Consider the following 27,609-nt stretch of genomic DNA (forward strand, 5'->3'; position numbering starts at 1 on the left):
TGGTTACAAATGCAGAATCTTGAGTCCCACCCCAGACCTACTGAATCTGACTCTGCATTGAAACAAGATCCCTGGTCATTCACGGGGAAAGTCTGAAAAACACTGTGGGTCTCACACAGACAATAACACACATGATGCTATTTGCACATCACTCACCCAAAGCAGACATCACTAGCCGATCACAGCACTCTGGCTGCTCAACCTGGCCTTGCCTCCTTTTCAAGTCAGCCCAGCAGCCTTATGCAGAGATAGGAGCTGTCCAGCCTAATCACTCCCAACTAACTCTCCTTAACCCTCCTCCCCAGTTTACAGAGAAGGAAACTGGCCCAGAGAGGCCATGGCCTTGCCTGAGCACACACAGCTGAGCCACGACTCCCAGCCTCCACCTCCAGCTCCTGCTCCTTACCAGACAGCCCAAATACTGCCCCTGCTGAAATGCTTTTCAAGTTGATGTTTTTTGCCCAATAAACTTAGAATAGAATCCAAACGCATTCCCCCCACCCTCAGGCCCTGCCTGGTCTGGCCCTCGTTCACCTTGCCCACTGCATTCCTGCCGCAGGGGCTACGCGCTGACTAGGCTGGAACACTCCCACAGCAGCTCCTTCCAGGCTACCTCTTCTCCATCCTGTCTCAGTGCACGGGGCGCCTCCTCCTAAGAGCAGTCTTCCTGCCCACCAGACATACCCCATCCTCCTAACAGCAGTCTCCCTGCCCACCAGACGTACCCCATCCTCCTAACAGCAGTCTCCCTGCCCACCAGACGTACCCCATCCTCCTAACAGCAGTCTCCCTGCCCACCAGACGTACCCCATCCTCCTAACAGCAGTCTCCCTGCCCACCAGACGTACCCCATCCTCCTAACAGCAGTCTCCCTGCCCACCAGACGTACCCCATCCTCCTAACAGCAGTCTCCCTGCCCACCAGACGTACCCCATCCTCCTAACAGCAGTCTCCCTGCCCACCGGACGTACCCCATCCTCCTAACAGCAGTCTCCCTGCCCACCGGACGTACCCCATCCTCCTAACAGCAGTCTCCCTGCCCACCAGACATACCCCATCTCACCCCATCTCGTTTTCTCTTTGTCTGCAGCCATCACCATTTGCTTGCTGGTTCACGCACGTTTGGTGGCTGCCTCCCCCATCCCAGAACGTCTGCTCCCCAAGGGCAGGGACATTCATCTGTCTAGTGCCTGGCATACAGCAGGCGTTCAATCAGTGCGCGTAGGCGGAATGAGTGTTACTGACTGCAATGGGGGCTGAGGCTCTGCTGCTGTCCTCTCCTCCCTGGGGGGCCCGTCTCTCGCCAAAGCCAGGTCACAGGATGCCCCTCCTGCCCACCTGAGAACCAACAGCTTCACAATTACAAGATGCCCCGCAGGAAGCACGTGGCGTCTACATTTAAACATGAAAAGGGCACCATAATAGGTTCGTGCCCCCCCCCCAGAATTCATGCCATCTCAGAACCTCAGAATGTGACCTTCTTTGGAGGTAGGGTCTTTGCAGATGTAATTAACTGAGATGAGGTCATACTGGATTAAGTTGGGACCTAAACTCAATGACAAGCGTCCTCCTAAGAAGAGCCGAGGACACAGACACAGAGGGGGGCAGAGACTGGGGTGATGCAGCAGCAGGCCAAGGAACACCTTGGGCCTCCAGAAGCTGGAAGAGGCCAGGAACAGGTCCTCTCCCAGAGCCTTCAGAGGGAGTGCAGCCCCGCTGGCATCTGGGTTTCAGACTTCTGTCCCCCAGGAACTGGGAGAGAACACGTTTCTGCTGTTTTAAGCCACCCGGTGCAGAGGGACTGAAGCCACGGCCCGCGGCAGTGGCCTCCCCGCGGGGCCCTGGCTGCCTCCATGCAATTGTGGCAGCACAAAAGGCCCAGGCCAGCTCTCCGGAATTCTGGTCCCACCTAGGCCATCCCTCAACCTCGCAGCCTCAGCAAGGTGACAAAGGAAGAGACGATGGGACAGGGCCCCTGGGCCAGCCCAGCCTCAGTGGTCCCTGCTTGCCCCTAGAATCACTGCACATGGCCGGAAGGATCTGAGGGTGGAAGTTATATCCTGGCCCTCCAAAGCTCCAAACCCTCCCATAGTCCCCTCGAAGTTCACCCTCCTGGCCCCCAGCCACCTGGCTCAGCCCAGCCACCCGGCCTCCTCGCCTTTCTGGAACACTCCAAGCACATTCCCACCTCCAGGCCTTTGCACGCGCTGCTCCCTCCACCTGGAAGGCCTTCACCCCGCTCTCTGAGCGGCTGGCTACTTAGCGGCCAAGCATCTCTCCCGAGAGGCCTTTTGCGGCCTCTCCAGCCAAATAGTAGCCTGTCCCTGCCCTGCAGGAAACAGGGCACCTGCCTCCTTCTGGAGTCACCGTGTGTGTTCGTTGCATCTCCCCTGCTAGACTGTGGGCTTCCTGCAGGCAGGGCTGCCTGTCTAAGTGCCCGCTGGGCGCCCGCAGCCTACAATAGGCCATTGCATGTTAGAAGCTCAGGGCTCTCAAGAGTTCCCTGGTGGCCTAGTGGTTAGGACTCCAGGCTTTCAGTGCCGTGGCCTGGGTTCAATCCCTGGTCGGGGAACTGAGATCCCACAAGCCGCGTGGTGTGACACAAAGAAGCCGCAGCAGCTCAGGACTCTTAGCAATTAGTGCTGCTACTGTCTCAGGCACCCTGGGGCCCTGCTCTGGCCTTGGCCCTCCCCTCACTGGGTCCCCACCCGCCGTATGGCTTGCTCTCTCCCACCTGGATTTAAGGACGGCAAGGCAGGCCCACAGGCCCAGTCTGCCGGCTGAGGGATGGCAGAGGACTCGGAGAAAAGGGGATGACAAAGGGAGGGGAGGAAGGGGGCTCCCCACGTACACCCAGCTGTGGACACGTCACTCCCAACCAGCAACCCAGCCCCACTCCCCCACTTCTTGGTGGTCAGCCCCTCCTGCCTGGGCCACACACCCAGAGGCCACTGCAGGCTCACAGCGGGAAGTCCAAGGGCCACGTGGCTCTTCGCTGCCCATCCCCATCCCCGTTCCAGCCACAGCCGCACCAGGACAAGGGCACAGCCTGACACCCCTTCGTTTAACACCGACCCTGCGAGCTCTTCGTGAGCACAGGCCTCCACTTCCCCGTCTGAGCAATGGACGCGCAAACCCCTCCTCACCTTTCATTCCCGGGCTGAAATTCGGACAGCAGGGAGGGCCTCCTCCGCTGGGGCTGGATGATGGAGCCCGGCGACAGGTGTGAGGTGTAGTCACGGGGGTGGTGCTGGTACTCAAGCAGCCCGACGTCCTGCAGCAGAGGACACAGACCATTGAGCACCCATCCCGCTGCAGTGCGGTCCACACAGTGAGGCAGGGCCAGAGCCCCCTGCCCGGTGCTGCTACTGTACCTGGGGACCCTCCTACATCCTTTCCCGGCGCTCCGGCCCAGTCCAGCCAGAGGACATTCCTGGGGCCAATCGCCAAGGAGAAGTGACACATTCAGCTAAAGGGCACCTGGTACTGCCCTCTTTCGAGATGAGACAACTGAGCCCACGTGTTAGCAGAGACAAATGGAAAAAGGCACAACCTGCACGTCTGCCATGGGTGCAAGTGACACAGCAAGACAAAGGCATCCACGCCAGGGGACAGCGGATGACACGGCAAATGCTGACGGTCTGCAAGGCTCAAAGACCAGATTCCAAAACAAAGCCCCAACGTGAGAGTCCCCCGTCTTACAGAGGGAAAACCTACACACGTGTGTCACATAGGCAAGTACAGCTCAAAGTCAGAAGGATAAACTCCAGGCAAAACATGCCTTCTTCAGTAATATGCCATCCATTACCCATTGCCATCTGTGGAAAAACTAAACACTAACAAATTAGATGTACCCCGATTAGCAACTACACCCTGATTTAAGACACGTTAAAATGTTTAAAAAAAAAAAAAACAAAGCTAGAAAAGAGAAGCCTTTCAAAGGAGAAAACAGGACAGGCTTCCTATGTGTACCAATCTAAATCCATTAGTTCTGCCTGCAGAGAACACCCAGTTATACTGTGGGGGGGGGTGGCAATCAATTAGTGATGTCTGACACGAGTAAGGCTTGGGAAAGCGTGGGATTGTAGGTGATTTATTTTCTTCTTGGCACCCTTCTTAATTCTCCCAATTTTCCAAAAAAATCTAGTCATTCTTTTGCTGTCTGGCTTTTTTTTTTTTTTAAAGCAGTTATTTCTGCAAAGAGAATTAGATGATACCACGTAGGTGTGTTGGAAATGTATGTGTTTCAGACCCTCCAAAACAAACACATGTAAGAGGCTGGGAGGCTGGAGGCGAGAGAGGATGAGTAACCGGAATCAAGAGGGATCCTGTCAACCTCAGAGGCTGGAAATGAGGGAAGGGCCTTCCTGGGCAGCCCGATGTGGAAGCAAGAAGCTGCAAGGCCTCGGGCTAGAGGTATCTGTCCATGCCGTAAACTCTCTGAGTCTCAGTTTTCTCATCAGTGAAATGGATGCCTGAATTCCCTGGCGGTCTAGTGGTTGGGACTCCACGCTTCCACTGCAGGGGGCACGGGTTCAATCCCTGGTCGGGGAACTAAGATCCCGCACGCCGCACGGCGCGGCCAAAAAAAAAAGAAAGAAAGAAAACTGAAACGGATGCCTGACCCAGATGGAAGGAGGCCTCTGTGTCTCCAACCAAGCATCCCCCTTAACTCTCCAAGGGTTTCCCTTAAGACTGAGGGCAGCTTCCAGAAGGCAAAGGACTCAGCCTCCCCCCTCCCCCACACCCCACGATGTCTTGCACAAGGCACCAGGTGCTAACGAAGGAACGAGAAGAAAGGGCTGGAGGGAGGGGGCGGCAGCTTCTGGGATCATGCCGGCGAGGCTGCCAGGCACAGATCCGGTGTGCACACGCACGCAGAGGTGTGAGAAGAAATCGGCAAGCACTGCAGTCTGCTGGGAGGAAAATTCCCTCTCACACAAAAGCAAAATGAACAAAGCGGCAGAGAGGCAGACGGTCCAATCCCTTGGGAGAGGGCCCCGGCAGGATGGCGCCTACCACTGCCAACCGAGGCGGGAAAAGGCACACGGCCCCCAGGGCCCCCGAGGCAGGCAGGGGCATGGGGCGGCCACTGCATGAACCCTTCTGGCCTCAGTTTCTCAGTTTGGGAACCAAGCAGGATGACCTCATTAGCACGGTCCCTCCAAGGAACATCTTGGGGGCCATTTCTGTGGTATCCACACTGATCTCCACCCCAGGGCTCTGAGTCCAGGGACCACCGAGGGTGCCTGCATCTCTACAGGAAGGCAAGAACTGGGGAGACCCCAAGAGAGACCGAAGGTGGGGCTCACTGTGGTCACAGGAGCCTGAAGACACCAGGCACTCAGGCTGGAAACCTCCAGCCACGTCTCAGAACGCGAGAACCCTCCACGTGTTAACAAAACATTCCAAACCCACCTGCTGCCCTCACACATGTACGTGGCCCAAGCAGGCTCCTGGGTCCGCGACCCTTGGTCTGGGGGGAGCGCTGAAGACGAGAGGATTCAGATCCTACTTGAGAGCTTGTTGACGGGACCGCGGCACCTGAGCGCACGGCCAACACAGTCCTGCTGGCCTCGGCCTAGACCCGTCCCCGTGCCCGCGAACTGGGTCACGTGCGGAAGGACCATGTATCCATTTGTGACAAACTGGAAATGAAACAGACTGGTCCTTCCCACAGAGAGCCTGATAAGCACTGATCTAGGGCAGGAGTCAGCAAACGGGGCCCAAGGCCAAAGCCAGGCTCGGCTTGTTTCGTCAGGTGTCACTGGCACACGGCCATGGCCATTCCTGTACGTGTTGGCTGAGCTGCTTTCACGCTAGGACGGCAACAGTGCCGGAGTAGTTGTGACCGAGACCGAGTGGCCGGAAAAGCCTGAAATATTTACAGAGAAGGGTTGCCAATCCCTCCTCTAGAGGAAAAGCCCACAGTGTACCCTGGGGGCCATTCGGAAGAGGATACTAGCGGGCACGCTGTCGTCATGACAGCAGCAGCATCAAAGTCATCAACATTGCACTGTATCAGTCACGCTTACTCAGCCCGGGCGTTGTGCAGAGGCCTCGGCACACGTCAACTAACTTGATCCTCAGAGTCTTATAACTACCCTCGCTCAACTGATGGGGAAACTGAGGCACAGGGCGGTAAGACCACTCGTCCAAAGTTTCACAGCTAGGAAGTCACTGAGGCAGGACATGAATGCAAGCGGTCTGGCTCCAGAGTCTGCGCTCTGAAAAGCCCTTCTTACACTAAGGCACAGAGAGGCTAAGTAACTCGCCTAAGGCCACACAGCAGGCAGGAGTGGCGCTGGGATTGATTCCCGTGTCTTTGGACTTTAACGCATTCATTTAGTGCGAAGCTTGCAGGAACTCGAGAGAGCTCAGGGGGTCCCGGGGGGCTTGGGAGAGAAGGCAGAATCGAGCTGGGCTCTAGAAAGCTGGAAAGGAGACAAGGAGGGGAGGATGTGTTGGGACCCTCAATCCTGGGAGACCCTCAGTGCCTGGAGCCCGCCAGGACCCTCAGGGAAAGATGTGGGGTCCTGCTACTGCGGGGGAGGGAAGCCGAGACCACAGAGAAGGAGAGAACAGGGCTCAGAGCGGCTCTGAGGGTGGAGCAGGTGGGACTGAGCGAGCCATGCGCACCAGCACCATGAAGAGAGGCTCGGCGTGCGCCTGAGGCTGGCTCAGGGGAAGCACACCTGGGATTAGGCCCTCCATCTGCGCCGCCGTAACACACCAGGCAACCCGGACGTGACGCAGGCTGAGGCGCAGGCCAGCAGAGAAGGCAGCTCTCACCGCCCCTCTCAGAGTGCAGAGCCTCCTTGGTCTCCTGCCACCCCGCCAGGAGGAAGGAGGCGACTGCCACGTACAGACACCGCCCCGGGCACCTCGCAAACACCCGCCAGCGATGCTCAGGCCCACAACACCCATACTGCAGATGGGAAAGCTGAGGCTGCCCCCACGGGGTTAAGTGAGCAGCCGAATGTCACTCAGTGAGTTGGGAGGAACAGGGATTCAAAGCCACATCTGGAGGTTCTTCCGGGCTCCAGTGGGGGACCCACCAGCAAAGCAGCCCCGTGCCCAGACACCCTGGAAGAAGCCTCCAGGGCCAGGAGGTGCCACCCTGGATGCAAGCCTGTTGGGAGCAGGTACGGCAGTGAGCTGAGTCCCAGGAAGGTCACAGGTCACGGGGTCCAGGCCCCGCCCCCTCATCCCAGCAGACCTGCCTCAACTACTGTATGAGGAGCTGGGACCTCTGTGTTCCCACCTGGCCCTTGGATGGGGCATTTGCCTTCCACGCCTTTTTCCCTTTTCCTCCGCCCTCTGTCTTCCAAAAACCCTCCGCCCCCCGAAATGGGGGCATCTCACAAACCCTGCCTGTACAGGGGGCTGGCGGTAAGGGGTTAGGGGGCACAGGGCTACAGGGGGACCTCCAGATTACAGTCCCAACACTCACCTCCCACCAGCCGAAGAAAAGTGGCTCCAGCCCCGGACACATGCCCAGGAGAGCAAGACTCCCCCAGGATGCCTTGTTCCTGCCTTCCCAGTAACAAGCAGGGGCCCCCAGCTGGGTCGCCCCAGCACGAGGCAGGGTGATCAGGAAGTGGGGCCCCACTGCTGCCACCACACAGGATAAGGATGCCCCGCCTCGTAGCTACCCAGGGCCCCTGCTCACACCCCGGCCTCAGCCTCCTGCCCGGAGGAAGTGACCACTGGGTCCTACCCGGCCGCATCCTGCGTCACTGACGGCCCAGCGGGAAAAGTGCGGGCGGTGTCTGAGATCAGCTGGTGACGCCAAATGACTGCGAGAGGGCCCAGCTGGGGCAAAGGATGGGGGGATTGCAGGATGGCAGGGGCCATAGGGACTCAAGGACTAACCGAGGCTGGGCCCACGGGGAGGGAGTGGGAGGGGGGTAGGAACCTGGCAGGAGGGGACAAGAAAGAAGAGAAACCAGAGGCAACCACCAGGAGCCCCCAGGGGAGGCAGCCCCTCCAAGCAGCTGTAGTGACAGTGACAACATTGCAAGTGGACATAGCTGGCTAAGTGTCTGCCAGGCACTGTCATAAGGACCTTCCACAGATCATCACGTTTAATCCCCAGGAGAATCTAGGAGACAGATGCTGTCATTACTCCATTTTATGGATGAACAACCGAGGCTCAGAATCATTAAGCGACTTGTCCTGTTTCCTCACCTGCAAAATGTTCCCCGTCTACAAAGTGCACCGCATAAGGGTACCCTCACTTCAGTGATAAGAGAAGCAAGTGCAACTGTATACATAAAGGGCATAAACAAAATGCTCACCCGGTAGTAAGCACTCAGACGACAATGCCTATTTTTGTTATTGTGATTATGATAAAGGTAATGACCACACATAATAGTAAATGACCCCCAGGTGCACAGTCCTCGGCCCTGGGCACACAGTAGGTGACCAATAAATAGTCAACCATTTCACAGGGGCTCAGAGTCCTGAAGCTGAAGCCGACTGCCTTCTCACGGTGATTTAACCCGAGGCCTATTATTTAACCTCCCAGCCTCAGTCTCCTCATCTGCAAAATGGGATGATAATGCAAGGTGCTCTCTCATTGGGTTGTTTGTGAGAATTCGACGACTCCATCCAGAATGTGCCTGTTTATCACAGCTGGCTCTCAAAAGCATCTTGGGGGCCCAAATCCTCAAGAGGCCACTGTTTCTGGGACACCCCCAGGCTGGTCCCGTGGGCTCAAATGCAAAAACATCTCGCTCATGGAAGATAGAAAAGCCCTCCCACGCCATTTCCTCTCTGCATCTCAGGAGGGACCACACCAGCCAAGCAGGACAGACACAGGCGTGTTCACATAGGGGCCAGCACAGCAAGCTTTGACCCCAGCTGCAACTGCAAACCCTCGCAGCCCCTCACCAAGCAGCCAGGAGGTCAAACGGGGGAGGTGCAGGACCCTGAGAGATCCTCTGGCAAGCCCCTGAGGATACAGAACAGAACAAAGCCCCATCCTCAGGGCCACACGCAACTAGAGATGAAGTCAGGAAAGGGGGCCCCCACTAGGAGGTGGACAGAGTGGGGTGCAGCTCAAAAGAGCTGACCAACGGGACTTCCCTGGCGGTCCAATGTTTAAGACTCCACGCTTCCACTGCAGGGGGCACGGGTTCGATCCCTGGTCAGGGAACTAAGATCTCACAGGCCATGCGGCGCAGCAAAACATTTTTTTTTTAAAACAAGAGCTGACCAAGGGCACGCCCGCTCCCTCCCCAGCAGGCCACTCCCCCACTCACACAACAATGGGGAGACTCCCCTGTGAGCAGAACTAACCACTGCGACCCCCGTGTCGGGGATTCAGAGAATGACACGCGCTGGACCCCATTGTCTCAGAGCGCTGGGCACCACTCTGAGGACTGGGGAGGGGAGCGTCTGCGAGCCACGGCCCCTAGGAAGCCACCCCAATCCTAAAGCAGGGGAGCCCGGCGGAGGCTGGGCTGACAGTGTATACAGCAGGAGCTCCACGTCTGCATGCAAATCCCACAGCCGACTCAGAGGCAGAGATCCCAGCTCAGCCTGGCCCTGGGCTCCATCTTCCTAGCTTTAAAATGGGAGCTAAGAGATTTTACCAGCTGTCCCCAGGCCACAGATGCCAGTGGTCTCTGCCAAAGCACCCCACCTCCCCGCGGGGGACAGTGAGGCCTGGCGGGACACCGTTGGAGCCGCTCCAGCCTCAACTCCAAGGAGAAATAGGAACCCGGTGACAAGAGAAGGCCCCAAAGGTGACCCCAGGCGCACATTCGTGCCCCTTACCGTGTGTGGCCGGGCGATCTGCACGGGGTAGGAAACGCCGTGGGGCGGGTAACGGGGCTCGGTGGCCCTCCACGTCTGTGCCACGGGCTGCGTGGACCCCGACATGGTGGTGGGCGTCCAGTGGGGCTCGTGGGCCCCTGTAAGCTCCCTCTCAATGGTCTCCAAGGATTAAAAGCCAGTCTTCGTCATCTGCTCGAGGGCCTCCCTGTGCCAGGCACCTGTGAGGAGACCAGAAAAGCAAGGAAGATCAGTCACAGGGCGGCTGCTCCTTGCGGACCCTGCCTGGGCCCCAATTCCTTCCTGTGGCCCCTGTGAGGAAGCGAGAGCACACAGGGGCCCTCCGGGACCCTCCTCCGTGCCACTGGCAAGCTCCGTGCCCACTGACAGCAGTGGGAGACGCCACGTGGTGTCTGAGGCCTCTCCCAGCCACAGGCCGGCAGCTGCTGCACAAGCCACATCGGCGACAGCCGTGTCTTCCCCCGCTGCCAAGGCCCTCACTCAGCAGGCACGGGAGCTCTAACTCTGCGGGCATTGCCCCCACGACCCCCCCGTGGCCCCCAAGCACCCTCAGCCCACCCAACCCCACCCCAAGTCCTCTGCCAGTTTGAGTCACCAGGGCAAGGTTCCCCGAAAGCACCTGGCAGCTCAGGCAGGCAACTGCTGGGCCTGTCCCAGGAGGGGAAAAGTCCGTACAACCATCCAGGGTGATGGTGGTGAACAGGGTCGGCTCGGGCAGAACACAGGTCACAGTGCAACCCCGGGCAAAGTCGGGCCTGCCTGGGCCTCCCAGTGACCCTCTGAGGAGGGTGAGTGACACTATGACGGGGGAGCAGGACAGACGTGAGGTTGGCCCGGACGTGAGCTGAGAGCGAAGCGACTGGGAGCCCGAGGGCCACACCGGGGAAACAGCCGAGGACACGCATGAGAGCCGGCTGGGCCCCAGGTGGCTCCTGGAGGGGCAGGCAAAGGATGCTGTCCATGGGGAAGAAAACACTCATGTGTCCAGGATGGAAGGAACCCACTGGCTTTACAGATGGGGAAACTGAGGCCCGGGAAGAAGAAAGGACTCCAGTCAAGAGAGCAAGAGAGCCCCTGGTCAGAAGAGGCCTTTGTCCAGAAATCTCTGGGGGCCCCCAACCTCCCCAGGACCCTTCTCTCCCTTCTCCGCCAGCCACTGCTCCAAGCAGCCTGCCCGAGGTTATAACTGGCTCCGCCGTCCAGGCCCGGGTTGAAAGCCTGGCAGGTCTCGGGTCTCCTCCACACTCAGCCACTCAGAAAAGGGGTGTCCATCAGGCCCCTGTCATGTGCAAACCCCCCACTCACACCCGCCACCCAGGAGCTAAGGAGAATCCAAGGTGGTGCAGGGGCCCGGCACCTGGATGCCCCCATGTGATGTACCCTCTCGGGCTGGGGTTGCATCACATGTGTACCCCCAGCTCCCTGTAATTTCATCCCAACGTCCCTCATCGCCCTGCCCTCCACTGACAACTGTCTTTCAAGGGCTTGGGCGCCCTAAACCTCTGCCCTTTGGAGGTCTGATGTGGAGGGATGTTGGGAGGGAAGATTGAGATCATGGCGATCAAAGGAAGAACAAGACCCCCTTCCCTCCCATCTGGGGGCCATGACTGCATCCCACTCCCCACCCCCATCTCCTGCTACAGTAGACTTGACTTTCTTTTTAGGGACCATCTTCCCTCCCCAGACTCCAGGTGTGATCATGTGATCTGGGCCTGGCCAATCAGATTCCTGCTTCCCCTGGGGCAGCGATTGGTACAGGGATGGGCATCTGACCCAATCTGAGCCAATGAGAGTCAGTCATGAGACTGAGAAGGCACCAGAAACAGGCACTATCCCCTGGGGCTGTGAGCCAGGAGGATGAAAGCCTGGAGCTCTCAGGGGCCACCACTTGGCAGGGACCTACCCGAGAACACAGCCCCAGGAAGGCAGATTTGAAGGGTAGAGAGAGCACAGCTGGGTCCTGATACAGCCATGCCTGAAGGCAGCTCATAGCTGCTACTTCATTTAGGGAAGCCAAGGCACTCCTTCTGTGTGTTTTGCCTTTGCCAGCCCAACCCAGCTTTCTGTCACTTGCCATCAAAAGTTCTGACTCACCCAGAGAAGGAGGGAGTCACAAAGGAGGCAACCTTTCCATCGGGTGCTGTCAATCCTTCCAACACTGCAAAGCCAAAGAATTCCAGAGCCCAAACTGCCACACCTATGACCACCTCAGGAAAAAAGCCCACGTGGACTTTTCCCAGACACCGAGACAGGATGCACTGTGTCATTCTCACGAATGTGGGAACAGCCCTGCTCAGCAAAGGGGAGCTACTATTATTACAGTCACTAGTACTGTCACTGCAGTAGTTGCAGCCCGGTCACAGCGATGCTGTGGACATGGAAGGGAGGCAGAGCTGCCGCCGCCAGTCCCCACCAAGAGCAACGTGGCAGCCCTCCTGCAGCCCAGAGACAAGAGACTGGCCTTGGGAGAGGGGTCAGTTGTGGCCACCAGTGCTGGACCCTGTCCCAGAATTCCCTGTGCCCCAGCTCATCACAAAGCCCAGCAGACCCTGGTGGTCTGATGCAGCAAAGCCAGCTCTATTCTGGCCTCTCTCTGGGTTTTAAACGGTTGCCCGCTCTCTGCAAGAGGAAGAGGGCAGCACCTGGGCAGAGAGAAGCTCAACCTGCTTGCCTTTCCAAGAGCGCCACGCGCAACTTCCAAGTTGCTACGTGACTTTGCATTGCATGAGGCGGCGAGAAGTCTAATTTACCAGTAGATTTCTAACCTCCTTTGCCTACTGAAATGCCGACTGGGGATGGCATCCCGGGAAAGATGCTCACGGCGTGCACTGCATGTGGGGTCCAGAAGCCAGGGAAGTGACACCTTTTCAAACCAGCCCTGGAGAATCCTCGGCCACTTCCCCACCCTCCTCGTGCCAAGGCCTGGCTTCCCACGACCTCAACGTTCACAGAGTGTCCACCGCCGAGCTTGGGGTTCATGCCCCCACCACCCACCTGTCAAAGGATCACTCCGCCGGCTCCATGGCCCAGCCTCCTCATGTGCAGGTTGTCCCCAAAGCCAGGGGACTCTGGGGATCTTGCACCTCCTGCATTTACCACGAGCTTATTTTAATAAGCTCCATTTCTATCTCCCCCAACCTTAGCCACATTTTTCGCCAACTTGAAAAAAAAAATTTATTTTTAGGAAAATAGTTTGACAGTTCCTAAAAATGTTAAACATAGAATTACTGTAGGTAGGACCCAGCAATTCCGCTCCTAGGCATATACCCAAAAGAATGGAAAACAGAGACTGAAACAAATCAAGGTATTCACAGCAGCAGTATTCACTATAGCCAAAGGTGGAAACAACCCAAGTGCCCATCAACCAATGAGTGGAGAAATAAACAGAACGTGGTCTATCTGTACAACGAAATATGGTTCAGCTATAAAAAAGAACCAAGCACTGACACGTGTCACAACGTGGATGAACCTTGCAAATGTGATGCTAAGTGAAAGGAGCCAGACACGAAAGGACAGATACCATATGATTCCACTTATAGGAAAAGTCCAGAATGATAAATCCACAGAGGCAGAAAGCAGAGTGGTGGTTGCCAAGGGCGGGGGGTGGGATGGAGGGGTGTGGAGCGACTGATGGGTATGGGGGTTACCATGCAATGATGGAAATGTTTCGAAACAGTGCGTAACAGTGTGAACGGCGGGGCAGGGGTGGGGATTAAGCTTTGACTTCATCAGCAACACTTGGAGGTGCATGCCAAGAAGGTGGCTGCCACCACGGCACTCGAGTGGCTGCCAGCCCCACAGAGGGGACACGGTCTATGACACCCCACCCCAGCCAGCCTGTCTCGGGCCAAGGACACACACATGTGCTGGGAGCCTGTGGGCAGGGACCCTGCCGGTCTCCTCAGTGTCTGACATATAGTAGCTGCTCCATAAATGTTTGTTTTAATTGACTGCTGAATCCCCCATGAGGGGCATGGTGCCTGGCACACAGTAGGTGTATTATTTTCCTGGAGCTGCCATAACAAACTGCCACAAAGTGGATGGCTAAAAACAACGGAAATGGATCCTCTCACTGATCTGGAGGCCAGAAGTCCAAAATCAAGGCGTCAGCAGGGCCACACTCCCTCCAGAGGCTCCAGGGGAGGATACTTCCTTGTCCCTTCCAGCTCCTGGTGGCTCCAGGTTTCCTTGACTTGTGGCCCCATTGCTCCAATCTCTGCCCATCTTCCCATGGCCTTTTTTCCCGTGTGCCTGTGCCCGCTCTTCTTCTAAGGACTCCAACTATATTTAAGGCCCACCCTCTCCAGTATGACCTCATCTTAACTAATTACATCTGCAGAGACCCTCTCTCCCAATCAAATCACACTCATAGGTTCCGGGTGGACATGAATTTGGGGAGGACGTCATTTAACCCAACACGATAGGCGCTCAATAAATACTTGCTTTGTTCACTGCTATATCCCAGAGCCTGGTACAAAGTAGGCTTCCAATAAGTATCTACTAAACAAAAATGTGCCAGACAGCCTGGCCCGAGGAGAATGGAGACCCGGAAGCCAGCACTGGGGCAGGGGTGGGGGGATGGGACAGGACTTGAGGACAGAAGCAGTTCTGGGGTGTGAGGTTAAGCTGCTATGGAAACACCAGCTACAATGAAGCTGACTGTTCCCACCTTGTGTTTCTAGCTTCTGGCATGCTGTAAACATTGGGGACCGGCCAAGCATTTGATGGCCACCTTCAGCAGGGGCTCATGGCACAGAACAGATGCCCAGGAACCCAGCTCTGAACTAAGTCATAAGATGCAGATGGGAAGTGGCATGGGTGAGCCTCACCCGGCCTGGCTCACAGGAGCCTGTATGGCCCACGTGGACAGGGGCGAAGGCAAAGTTCCTGCCCCCCTGCCCTGGTTGCTCCCCATTGTCAACCACGCTTTATAGGGCACCTCCTGCGGGACAGGTGCCGGGATGCAGCAGCGAATAACAGACCCAAACTCCCCGCCCTCGCGGGGCTGACATTCCTCTGGGTGAGACGGGAGTAATTATAGGGTGGTGGGCAGTATCTGTGCTATGGGGAAAAATAGAAGCGTGAGGTGGGTAGGCAGGGGATGGGGGGTGAGGTGCAGTTTTAAAGTGGGTGGTCCGGGACAGCCTCACCGGAAGGCGTCTTTCAGCAAAGATGTGGAGGAGGGGAGAGAAGGAACCAGCAGATGTCTTGGAAGGGTGTTCCAGGCAGAGGGAACAGCAAGTGCAAAGGCCCTGAGGTGGAGGAACAGCAGGGAGACCCAGATGGTGAAAGTGGCGGTCACGTGGGGCTTTCACTCCAAGTGAGATGGGAAGGATGCCACACCTCTGGGCAGGGGTGATGTGAAGGGTCTCCTATATCAAACCTGCCCCTGGCATCTCTGGGCTCAAGGAAACTTCAGCTGTGCCCCTGTCAAGGAGCCATGGGTGCAGGCCTCTGTGCGTAAAAGGGCTGGCCCACCTGTAATCCTTACTCTATTAAAGGAGGAAGACCAGCTTCCTTGCCCCTTACCTGGCAAAGAGGTCACTGGGCTCCCTAAGGAGGAGCCAGGACCCCAATCACAGCCTGTCCTTGGCCCTGCCCGAGGGGCGGTGGCCTGGAGTAGCTGAGGGTCACCATACTCAGAGCCAACTCAGGGTGCTGCCCACAGAGGTGCCACCTGCCCCCCCGCAAGCTGGGACCAAGCTAAACAAACCCATGCCAATGGGGTCTCCACACATTCTGGCCAATCAGGAAATTATTTGGGTATCTACAATGTACAGGCACTGTTCCAAACACTGGAGCTACAGCAGTGAACCAGTCAGACAAAAAGGCTTGCCAATCAGAGCTGACATCCAGTGACAGGTCTGTCCCAACAGGGAAAGCTCTCAGCCAGATGTTCACCGGGAGATGGATGGACAGAGGAGGAAGGAGAAATGGATGGGTGGATGGATGGACGGACGAAGGGAGAACGGATGGATGGATGAAGGACTGATGCTAAGATGAATGAGAGATGGATGGATAAAGGGAAGGGAGAGGGAGGATGGATGGATGGATGGATGGATGGATGGATAAAGGAGAGACAAAGGGAAGGGAGAGGGAGGATGGATGGATGGATGGATGGATGGATGGATGGATGGATGGATAAAGGAGAGACAAAGGGAAGGGAGAGGGAGGATGGATGGATGGATGGATGGATGGATGGATAAAGGAGAGACAAAGGGAAGGGAGAGGGAGAATGGATGGATGGACGGATGGATGGATGGATGGATGGATGGATGGAAGGAAAAGGTGATGAATGAGATGAATGAGGAGTGGATGGAGGGTTGGATGGATGAGGGAGGGAAGGAGGGGAGAAGGAGGAAGGACGGATGGATGGATGGACTAATCAACCAATGTGTATCAATTTAATTGTTCCATTTTCCAGGGGTTTTCTGGTCTTACTTTTTTAACCAACCCCCAGAGCCAAGTGTGTCTCTATTCCACTAATATCCCCACACATCAGGCTCCCTGCAAGCCACCATGGGGGACACAGACAAGCATCAACCTACCCATGAACCTCCCCATGGCCCAAGCCCATACAAGTGCTCCCCAAGCCCCAGGCTGCTGGGCACAGAAACCCTGGGGAAAACTGCCTCTGGTCCCGAACTCCAGAAGCGCAATGGGAGGGACTCAAGGCCCACCCTCCCCTGGGCACCGCTTCTCCTCCTCAAGCCATAGCCAGCACCCCTCCCTCCTGGGGAAAAGGAGAAAAGAAAAGCCAGCCCACTCCAGCCTCAGAAACATCTCCCCTGTGGCCAGCGGGATTTACAGCCCCGGGTAACACGATCCATCACACCACACGCATGCGCCAAGCAACAGACAGAAAAACAGCTTCCCGTGGGCCCAGAATGTGGCACAGACCCCAGATCTGCTCCCGCCGGGCAGTTTTCCAGGGACCTGCTTCCCCCTCCCCATCCAGGTCAGCCAAGCCCCAGCAACCAGCTCAGCACGAGGCGTTATGAAGAGGATTTCACAGAAAAACCCCAATTTCTGGCTTCTCTGAAAACCAGGGACTCTCACATATTGCCAGCGGGGACATAAGATGGTGCAATCTCTGCGGAAACCAGTCTGGCAGCGCCTCACTAAGTTAAACACAGAGACACCATATGACCCAGCAATTCCACTCCCAGGCATGCAGCCCAAGAAATGAACACAGGTGATGAGACAAAACGAACATGAATGTTCACAGCAGCACTATTCACAACAGCCAGAAAGTATCAACAGAAACAACCCAAATATCCATCAACTGATGAGTAGATAAATGGAATGTGGTCCATCCATTCATTGGAATATTATTTAGCCATAAAAAGGGGCATATAAACCATGAAAACATTATGCCAAGCCACATGGTGAAGGATGCCATTTATGTGCAATGTCCAGAAGAGGCAAATCCATCACGTCAGATGCGGGCTGGTGGCTGCCAGGGGCTGGGGGAGGGGAGCATGGGGAGCGACTATTAATGGGTATTAGGTTTCCCTTGGGGTGATGGACATGTTTTAGCACAAGACAGTGGTGATGGTGACACACGACTCACTCTACTTAATGCCCATGAACCGTACACTTTAATATAGTTCAAATGGTAAATCGTATGTGTATTTTCCCACAACAAAATCACTTAGGGGCATGACAGGCTGGAGGCGGGCAGGAGCTACCCACATGGGATGGACACACCCTCTCCTGGTCAGCTATGTTCGTTTCTATCCCCGGCCTGGCCAATGGTACTCAAAGGCCAAGGGCTCCGTTCCCCTTCTCCGTCCGGCCTGGCTGGCTGGCTGGAGCCCTCACCTCCACCATCACTTCCCGAGAACCCTACCCCAACTCCAACTTGCCAGCCTGGGCCCCCACGAGCCTCTCTCTTCCTGCCGCTCCCGTGGGCCCAACGCCATGCACAACCACCGTCTGTTTGCTCGCTGTCTCCCCGCCCCCAGACTGAGCTCCTGACCTGCAGTTTGAGCCCCACCTGGTATCACGTGCATAGTAGGAGCCCTGGAGGCTGTGGGCTGTCACAGCCCCTCAGTCACTAAGGAAAGGTGGTACCCTCCAGCAGGCCGCCCTAATCCTAGAGATGCACCCTCTCCACCAAGCCACCTCCTGCCCGTGCGTTGCTACGTGCGGAAAGTGGCCAAAGGGCTCCCACGTGTGGGAAGTGACCAAATGGGTTCAAATCCCAACTCTGCCACGATGTAGCTGTGTGACCTTGGGCACAGTCCCGACTTCTCTGGGCTTTATTGTCCCATCTGTAAAACTCTCTTCCAAGGGCCAGTGGAAAGAGGATTCATTGGGGAAAGATCTATGGGAAGTTCAACAGCCATAAATGAGTCCCCAAAACAAGAGCTGTGGCTGTTACTACCCTGTGCTGCTCCAAAAACTGGGACGAGGGAGGGAGGCAGGCAAGGTAACAGCCACGATAGTGATGATGTTACTGGCAGAGGTAGTTACCTTGACTATCCCCACTTTGCAGATGAGCCAACTGAGGCTGGGGGAGGTGAGCCGACCAAACGGTAGAGTGAGTCCCTAATTAGGAGGTGAGACCAGGGACACCCACACCTGAAAACAGAAAAAGCAGTGGGTTCTTCCCGGGGTGAGCAGGGCCTCGCAGTCTGGAAACAAGGAGAAGGGGAGGCTGCTCTTCCCAGCCCTGAGACCTTGTCTACACGACATCTCACTCATTGCCCTCTCGTTACAGATGGGAAACTGAGGCCCAAAGAGGGTCAGCAGGCTGGTGGTGCATGGCCAGACTCCGCCCTCCTCAGCTGGATCGCTTGGCCCACGTGGTCCAGGCGTCTGGGGAGGTGGGCATAGTGGCCTGCGCTGAGCCCAGGGGCCACGCGGGGACGGGCACCAGCTGCACCAGGACAACCTGGTCCCGGGACAGAAATGCTGCTGCAGCCTGGCTGGGAGGCCATGGAGGAGAGACCCCCAGACGCCACATCCTGCATCAAACCTTCCAGGGAAGGGACTTCCCTGGCGGTCCAGTAGTTAGGACTCTGCGCTTCCACTATACGGGGTACAGGTTCGATCCCTGGTCGGGGAACGAAGATCCTGCAAGCTGCTCAGCTCGGCCAACAAAAAAAAAAAGAAGAAGAAGAAAAAAGAAAAAAAAAAACCTTCCAGGGAAAAACATGCCCCCAGCACCTGCCCCACCTCTTACCTCCCTGAAAAAGGATCCCCAGCCACTGGGAGAACCTCCGCCCACCCCCTGCCACTGATTCTGCTTCGAGAAGCCCTCCCAGGTTCCTCACACCCGCCCCTTGCTACCGGCAGGTTCTACCTCATCCACAGGCACCCACTCACCGGAAGAATCTGATTGCCCTCACCAAATATGATTGTCCCCGTTCAACAGATCAGGAAACCGAGGCTCAGAGAGGTGAACTCACTTGCCCAAGGTCACACAGCCAGAAAGCAGCCAGGCGTCATTCTGATCCCCAAAACCGCCAGCCCAGGCCCCGCACACCCCACGCCCCCTCCCAAAGCAAGCAGGGATGCGGCGCTGGTTGGAGCTGTCAAGGAGGCCCGTTTCTGTTTCCAATTTAATTGGTACGTTTGTGTCCGCTGGGCTGCGGCCAGCTCAGCCGCCCGGCCCTGCTTCCCTGCCAGGGCAAGATCTGCTCAAAATCACTTCCTCTGCGACTCTTTTTCTTTTTTCCCCTTTTAATTTTAAAAGGAAGAGAGAGAGAGGCTGAGAGAGAAACCACAGCCCTGACAAACCTCCTGGCACACCAGGTCACAGGGTTCCGCACGAGAACCCTTGCCTTGTGACGCGACCTCCCTCTGGGGTATTTCACAAACATTACGCCGGATTTTTCCTGGCTCTTCCTCATTAAGTTCTGGGCACCCCGGGAGGGACGTGGTTTCCATTAGACCCGGCTCCTCCATCTGGCCTTCCAAATGGCAATTTTCTCTGCAGAGGGAAGCGGGGGGGGGGGGACACAGAGAAGAGGCTGGTGTCTGGGCGGCGGCTGTGTGACCTGGGCAAACCGATTAACCCCCTGCCCTGAGGCTGGGATGGTGGGTGCGCCTATGAAGGGGGTCCCCAGGAGGACCCTGGGATTCTAAAGGATGAGGGGCTGGGGTCCTGGGTCCGTCCACTTGGCTGCCTGGGTGGGACTGAACCAACAACCGAAGAGAAAAGAGGCCACAGAACCCAGCGCTTGACATTCTGCTAAGTGAAATAAGCCAGACACAAAAGGGCAAACACTGTAGATTCCGCCCAAATGAGGTGCCCAGAGGAGTCAGAGTCACAGAAGGTAAAAGGGAGGGTGCTAGGGCCTGGAGGAGGCAAAGGGGGAGTTCGCGTTCAATGGGCACAGAGTTTCTGTTTTGCAAGATAAAAAAAGTTCTGGAGAGGATGATGAGGATGGTTGCACAACAGTGTGAACGTACTAAACACTACTGAACTGTACATTTAAAAATGGTCGAGATGGTCAGCTTTCTGTTATGTGTGTTGTGCCACAGTTGAAAATTTTTTTCTTTAAATTTTGAACACACACACACCTCCTCCAGGGAGGACTCCCTGATTGCTAGCTAAGAGCACCCAGCTGCTCTGTGGTGGCTCCCACTGTCAGAGCAGCCCCCATGAAAAAAGACAGTGTGGCCAAGGGTGCTGCCTAGCCCTCAGCAGCCCCTCACAGCCAAGGGCTGAGTGGGACCACAGTCAAGGGCCGGTCTCAGCCCATCTCACCTCAGCACCCAATGGCCACGGGGCACAACTGGGCCTGAAGACCGGCGCCTCACAGCTCTGGTCCCTCAGAAGTCTCCACTGACCAGCCGCTTCCAACCAGATGGCCTGGACCCAGGGAAGGGCTGACCAGAAACTCTCTGCCCCTTGAGATGGGCCCCTGGACCCTGAAACCCGAGGCCAGGCCCAAAGCAGCTCTCTCAATGCCCGCTGGACTGCGGTCTCCACCCCACGGCTCACAGCCAGTGCAGAGACCCCGAGGGTGAGGGCGGCAGCCCCTGGGTTCCCACCAACTCCCCTGCACCAACATCTGGCAAACGTGTCCACAGCTGTGCAGCTGCCGGAAACGCCTCCTCCACACACACAAGCCCTCAAGGACGGCTTTCCGAAGAATTTATGGGGTCATCCCTAATATTTCAGGGCAGATCTCTGGGGGACGTCCTCCGCCACATGTGAACAAGGACAAATGTTTCTGCTGCTAAGAATAGCTGCTCTACCCCAGGAGCCCACCCACTCACCAACCGCCCTCCCATGCATCCCCCCGTCCCGGACCCCCAGCAAACCACCAGTCTGGACCCCTGCAGGCCCACCTCCCACAGGCCTGGCTGGGAGGCCCCTACTGCCACCCAGACGCCCAGGCCGAGGGAGGAAGGATCCACTTTGATCAGCTCTGTCCAAATGTGGACGCAACCAGGCCACTGAATTAGCCCGAGGGCCTTCGTTGATGAGTGTCTGATGACGAGGAGAGATCAGGAATCCAAAAGGTCCTCCAGCCCTGCAGCCAGGAGTTCCAGACAGCCAACGGCTTCCATGCCCAGGAGCGGCAAGAGTGCCCCTGGGATTTGATGATCGGTTCAGGGAGGGAGGAGAATCAAAAAGGCTCCAGGGCGGAGGGTCCCAGGCCGGAAGCAGGGAGGCGGGGGGAGAGAGAAAGGAGGACTGTGCACTTCCACCAGCCTGGCCTGCAATACCCTCAGGCGACGAGGAGGGGCAGGTGGGGCTGCGTGCGTGCGTGCGTGCGTGCCTGCGTGCGTGCGTGTGTGTGTGTGTGTGTGTGTGTGCGCGCGTGCGTGTGTGTGTGTGTGTGTGTGTGCACGCGTGCGTGTGAAAGGGCACAGGAAGGGGGTGACCCAGGGGAATCACAGCTTCCAATTCTTTCAGGAGAAGAAAGACTGATTTTGAGACATCCCTCAATTTGCAATTTTTATTTAAAAAACACTGACTCGGGGACTTCCCTGGCGGTCTAGTGGTTAAGACTTCGCCTTCCAATGCAGGGGGTGTGGGGTCGATCCCTGGTGGGGGAGCTGAGATCCCGCACGCCGCGCAGCCAAAAAACAAAAACATAAAACAGAAGCAATACTGTAACAAATTCAATAAAGACTTTAAAAATGGTCCACATCAAAAAAAAAAAATCTTTTAAAAAAAACAGAAACACTGACTATAAACCCAATGCAATAAATCAGTCTGACATCCAAATCCAGCCCTTGCACTGCCAGGATGTGACCTGTGGCTTCTGACGTGTGGTCAGCTGGGAGCCACAAGAGAGGGTCCAGCAAAGCCCGGGGAGCTTCAGGGAGGGGGGATGGCGAGTGTCCGACCTGGGCAAAGGCTGGAGGCGGGGCCCGGGAGGCCCCTAATGACAACAGGGAGTGGGAGGGGCTGGGCCACTTACCCATCAGTGACACCACCCTAACCCCAACAGGACACACACTGGCTGTGAAAGGGGGGGCTGGCTCATCTCCAACACATGGAGCTGTCCATGGCAAGCCAAACCCCAGTGTCCTTGGGCCACCAACCCTCCTGCAGCCCTCAGTCCTGGCCTTGGGGGAGGCTGACCCCGCCTCCCAGGTCTGGCCAATCAGCACCAGTCACAGCAGCACCAGCTGCAGTGATTGATTTGGGAGAGGCTTAACTCTCAAGCTGAGCTGATAAAAGTTCATTCCCAAGACTTGCTGGAATACGGGGAACAACAGGCTTACCTTCCACTGGGGCCGCTGAGCTGGGATGAGGCTGTGCTACCAGGGACTGGACAAGGAAAAGCACCTCGTCACCTGAGCCCCTAGATCCAACCGTGCCTGAAGCTTACCTGAGCATTTTGTGTTAAATACAGGAGAAGCAGGGAGTCTGACAATTGCAACCAAGAGACCTACGATAGCAACGCCCTAAAGCCCAACTTCTAAGCCCCATGAAATCTCCCCAGAATCAGATCTCCTCCACCCTCTGGTCTCCTCACCTGTACAGGTAGGGAGAGGTCTAAAGCCAGCCAGAAGGAGGCAAGGAGAACTGAGATGGAGCCCGGGCCAGACTCAACGTAGGAGGAAGGAGCCTGGGACACGCCTGCCCTGTCTCTCACCCAGAAGAAGTGGCGTCTTCCAGCCCAGTCCTGAGCCGTCAGTGGCTCTAATGGGGATACAGCAGACAGCGGCTTTGCAGATAAAGGTGCCCCTCCTGGCTGACTCAGATCTGGGTCACTCCTCAGCCGCAGGCACACCCCACCCACACTGCCCTGCGCAGTAAATTTAGCCTCCAGCCTCAGTTTCTGGAGTAACATCCCGAGTGCACTTGTCTCCCTCTCTCTCCCGCGCTCTTCCTCTCTCTCTCTCTCTCTCTCTCTGAACATCTGCTACCCTGAACTGAATGTGCTGATAAACAGAGGCCGGCTTGAGCAGGTCCCAGCAGCCCCAGCCAGGCCAGAAGGCAGGCATTGTCTGCAGCCAGGAGGCCAAGCGGGCTGCACCCACCTACCGTCGTGCCATGGGTCCCATTCCCACTGGGGCCTCAGTTCCCTGGGCTGTAAAATGGGCAGCTGCTCCTGGCCTGGAAGGTGGCCAAGGCTTGAACCAGCAGGTGGAGATCCTGACCCCACCCCCCTCAACCCCATAAATGCTAATTTCCACCATCCCTTTCCTCCCGGCCTCCATGCGGCCACAGACTTGTGCCGGCTCCCATTTCAAAGACAGAGAGACTGAGGGTCTGGGAGCAAAGAAGCCTGTCCAATGTCCCACAGATAGGAACGCGGCCAGGGAAAGATTAACAAACACGGCTTCTAGCTCCCAGGTTCTAAGCAGTCACTATATTAGATCCAAGGTGAGCACCTCGCACTCATGATCACAGCCAATCCCCTCGCACTCATGATCACAGCCAATCCCCAACACGCTACTCGCTGGCATCAGTTCATCTGATCATCCCAACATCCCTGAGAGGCAAGACTGAGGCACAGAGAGGCTAAGTAACTGGTCTGAGGTCACACAGCAAGCAAGTGGCACAGCCTGGATGCAAACCCAGGCAAGCCCTCTCCAGCGTCCACCTCTTATCCAATGTGTGATGGGACCCCATCACCTCTGTGCCCCTGCCACCCTGCTCAGGCTGGGGGAGACCCATCTACCCTACCAGGCTCCAGGTGTCACACCCAACATCACCGCTCATGGGTCCAGGTCAAGTTTTGCCAGCTGGAGGCGACCACGGATCGCTGCAGATGGGCCGCGGCCATCTCCATGTCTAACCAGCCAGCCCCCAAAGCTTGCCGCAGACCACCGACCCCAGAAGGGGAAGGCAGGCAGCACCCTCGCCTCCACCCCAGCCCCCGGCCCTTATCCGGACCTGGAATCCTCGTTGCCAAAGTCCTGCTGCCTTATTTCCCATCCCCCCACAAGCCCAAATACAAGGTCCATGAAAGCAGGAACCACATCGGTTTTGTCCATCACTGAGTCCCAGCATGCTGCACACAGCAGGCGCTCAATAAATGCTTGTTACATCTACAAACACTCTAAGAGCAAAATTCCAGGCTCTGAGCTGAAGCCCAAAGACCACTTTGTAAACACAGAAACTGAGGCCAAGACAGGATCTACGTAAAGCCAGATTTCAGGGTGTCATCTACACTGGGCCAACGTGTCCCAGAAACTGATCCACATCTACACTGCCTGCTCTATTTTCAAGGTGTCCCAGGACTCTGATCCCTCCCTCCTGGGAGCTGCAATGCCAGCCCATCCATTAGCCATGACTGGGACTCTGTGAAGGCCGTCACCACCACGGAGGGGCTGTGTGGCCTTCTCCAGGTCGCCTGCCCTCGCTGAGCCTTGGTGTATCCATTTCTCAAGGGCACCTGGCAAATGAGGCAGCTTGCTGGGGGATGGCTGCAATCTGGGTGCTAGGTGAGCTGCCAGGCATGTGGGGAATGGGCATTCTGGGCTTGGGGAGGGGTCCAGCGTGGAACCAGGGAGCCTCGTGGTCCTGGGCCACATCCTTAGGCGCGGGAGAGGTAGCAGCAGGCAATGGGCGGGTTCCGGAATTTGTGGATTTGGCTTCTGAGTGAGGGAGGCGGGCTCCAGGTTCCTCAGATGGGGCTCCGCACACCGCTGGGCACCCAACCACCTCACTTTGTCCTGGGCCCTCAGGCTTGGGTGGGGAAAGGCATCACACAAACCCCTCCCAGGGAGAGCTCTCCCAACCTCCAAAGACTGGGGACCACCGGCGGTATCAGTTTCCCTAGATCCACTGTAAACAAATCATCACAATCCGGGTGGCTTAAAACCACCGGAATTTATTCTCTAACTGCTCTGGAGGCCAGAAGTCCGAGATCAAGGTGTCTGTAGAGCCACACCCTCCAAAGCCTCTAGGGAAGGATTCTTCCTGGCCTCTTCCAGCTCCTGGTGGCTCCAGGCATTCCTTGGCTTGTAGCTGCATCCCTCCGGTTTCTGCCCATCTTCACACGGCCATCCCTCCTCTGTGTGTCTTCTTCCTCTTTCTGTCTCTCGTAAGGACGCTGGTCACTGAATTTAGGGCTCACCCAGGTAACCCAGGATCACCTCATCTCAAGACACATCTGCAAAGACCCTTTTTCCAAAGCAGGTCACATTTAGATGGGCTGGGTATTAACAGGTGCACATGTGTTTTGGGGGCCTCCATTCACCCCACTACACTGGCCTCAGCTTTTTTCTGATTGCCCACCTACTGAGAGCTCACTCCCTGTTCGGCCCGACGGCCAAGGCCCAGCACAATCCCCATTAAGCAGATGAGAAAACTGAGGTGCAGAGAGTTAAGCCACATGCCCAGGGTTTGAACCCATTTTCTCTGAGCAGGGCACAAGGGCCTCCCTCCCGTTTAGAGGAAGCAAAAGGCTCTCACACCCACGCCTCCAGGAGAGGGCCCACCGCTGATGACTCACTCCCACTTCACAGGCCAAGAAGTGGTTCCGCATTGTTGAGGGGGTGGGGGTGGGGGGTGGGGAAGGACACAAACCCCAGAGTCTCAGTTTGCTCCTGCGTCAAATGGGAGCAAATCCCACCTCCTGAAGGATGAAAGGGGGTCCTGGAAGGCGAGAGCCTCTGCCCCCTGATAATCACCACCCCTGGTGCTGCTCCCACAGCTGCCCACCCAGCCTCCCACCTCAGCACAGAAAGGGCCATTATGACATCACAGGCCTGGAATTATGTTATTAGCCTGGGAAGGAGGCCGGACCCAGGCACAAAGGGCTCATTGTCATGTAAATCCACGACTTGGGGGGGTAGGAGGCAGCCCCTCCTGCCTTCCAGCTTCAGAGCTGCACTGAGAAACCGACTCCCAGCCTTCCAGAAGAGTTCGGGCATCTCCAGGCCTCGGAGGCTCTCTCAGACTGGGAAGTGGGCCCTTTCCCAGGTCTGAGCCAGATCCCTGGAAAATAGCACCTGCTCTGAGGAGGGTCCCCAACAGAACCTGGGTTCCAATCCTGCCTTCTCTACAGCTGTGCCACTGCCCTCTGAGACAGGGATGGCCAAAGCGACTCTGAGGATGAAATAAAATCATCTCAAAGAGCTGAGCAGCGCCCTGGGCACAGAAACAACTGCATAGGAAACGCCACTACCTATTTTTTTAAACTTTTTATTTTATATTGGAGTAGAGTTAACAATGTTGTGTTAGTTTCAGGTGTACAACAAAGTGATTCAGTTACACATATACATGTATCTGTTCTTTCTCAAATTCTTTTCCCAATTAGGTTATTACAGAGTATTGAGCAGGGTTCCCTGTGCTATACAGTAGGTCCTTGTGGGTTATCTATTTTAAATACAGCCGTGTGTACATGCACCACTACCTATTACGCCTCTGAGTACTGAGTGCCTGTGGCTGTGTGTCTTCGGGCGAGCTGCTTGCCCTCTCTGTACCTCATCTGGAAAGGGTGATTCAGGGCCCCCATCACAGGGTTGTTGGAAGGACTCAATACGCTAAGCTGTGCAGAATGCCCGCCCCACCTGGTCAGTCTTCAGCACATGAAGCAGATGCTGTCAGCACCCCTCCCCTGCACCCTGGACCCCGCAGGGCCCCCCCACCACTTTCCTTGCTCACCAGCCCCACCTCTCTGACTATCTAGAAGGTGCAGACTTTCTGGGGATGCTTGGTGGGTTCCTACGGGGCACTCCTGAGCAAACATACAATTATTGCTTTTCCAAGGACTCTAGTTTTCCAAGAATGCCCCCAAATGCATTCTCAACCCCTGGGAGCAGAACGTCTGGGGTGCAGGGAGGTGAGCTCACCATGAATTCCAGCTCGAGGGGCCCGGGTCTCCCTAGCCGGAGCCCTCGCAGGTGTGCATATCTGTCCCCATTCACCTTGAGGGGACAGGCCCAGGTCCACAGCTTGTGGTGGACACTGAGTCAGGAACAACTGTTTGCTAAGCACCTACTATGTGCCCAGTGCCAGGGACACAGTGGTGACGAAGATGAACAAAATCCCACGTGGAGGGTTTGGGGGGACACGGCTGATGGACATATGTAAGTCCCAGGTGATGACAGTGGCAAGGTGGCAGGAGTGATGATGGGGAGATGGAGGCCTCTCTCAGGAGGTGACATTTGAGCAGAGGCTCAGTGAGAGGAAGCTGTGAAGATCTCATAGAAGGGCGTCTCAAGAAGAGCACAGCAAGTACAAAGGTCCTGAGGCAGGACCATGATCGGGGCTTCCAAGAAACAGCAAAGAGGCTCGTGGGGCTGGAGCGCCCCTAACCCCCCCACCCAACTCCCCACCCCTCCAGGCTCTGCCCAGCAAAGCCAGAACCTGAGACGCTCAGCTGTGACTGATGTCCTCCCTGACAACACAAGCCTCCATCACTCCAACATGACGGT

At 56.5% G+C, this 27,609-nt stretch overlaps 1 protein-coding gene across 24 annotated transcripts in view; it reads right to left on the reverse strand.

Annotated features, from left to right (window-relative positions):
- The window catches only part of NCOR2 (nuclear receptor corepressor 2), a 223,504-nt gene that overhangs the window by 144,884 nt on the left and 51,011 nt on the right, over nt 1-27,609 (reverse strand). For all 24 annotated transcript variants that reach the window (XM_082353168.1, XM_082353185.1, XM_082353183.1 and 21 more), the window contains 2 exons: nt 9,784-10,001; nt 3,147-3,274 (listed from right to left, as the gene is read on the reverse strand). In XM_082353168.1, the coding sequence (XP_082209294.1) occupies nt 3,147-3,274; nt 9,784-9,888 (233 nt within the window). In that variant the 5' untranslated portion in view covers nt 9,889-10,001. The remainder of the gene's footprint in view (nt 1-3,146; nt 3,275-9,783; nt 10,002-27,609) is intronic.

This window comes from Balaenoptera borealis, assembly GCF_965194805.1.
Source record: "Balaenoptera borealis genome assembly, chromosome: 14".
Lineage (NCBI taxonomy): Eukaryota > Metazoa > Chordata > Mammalia > Artiodactyla > Balaenopteridae > Balaenoptera > Balaenoptera borealis.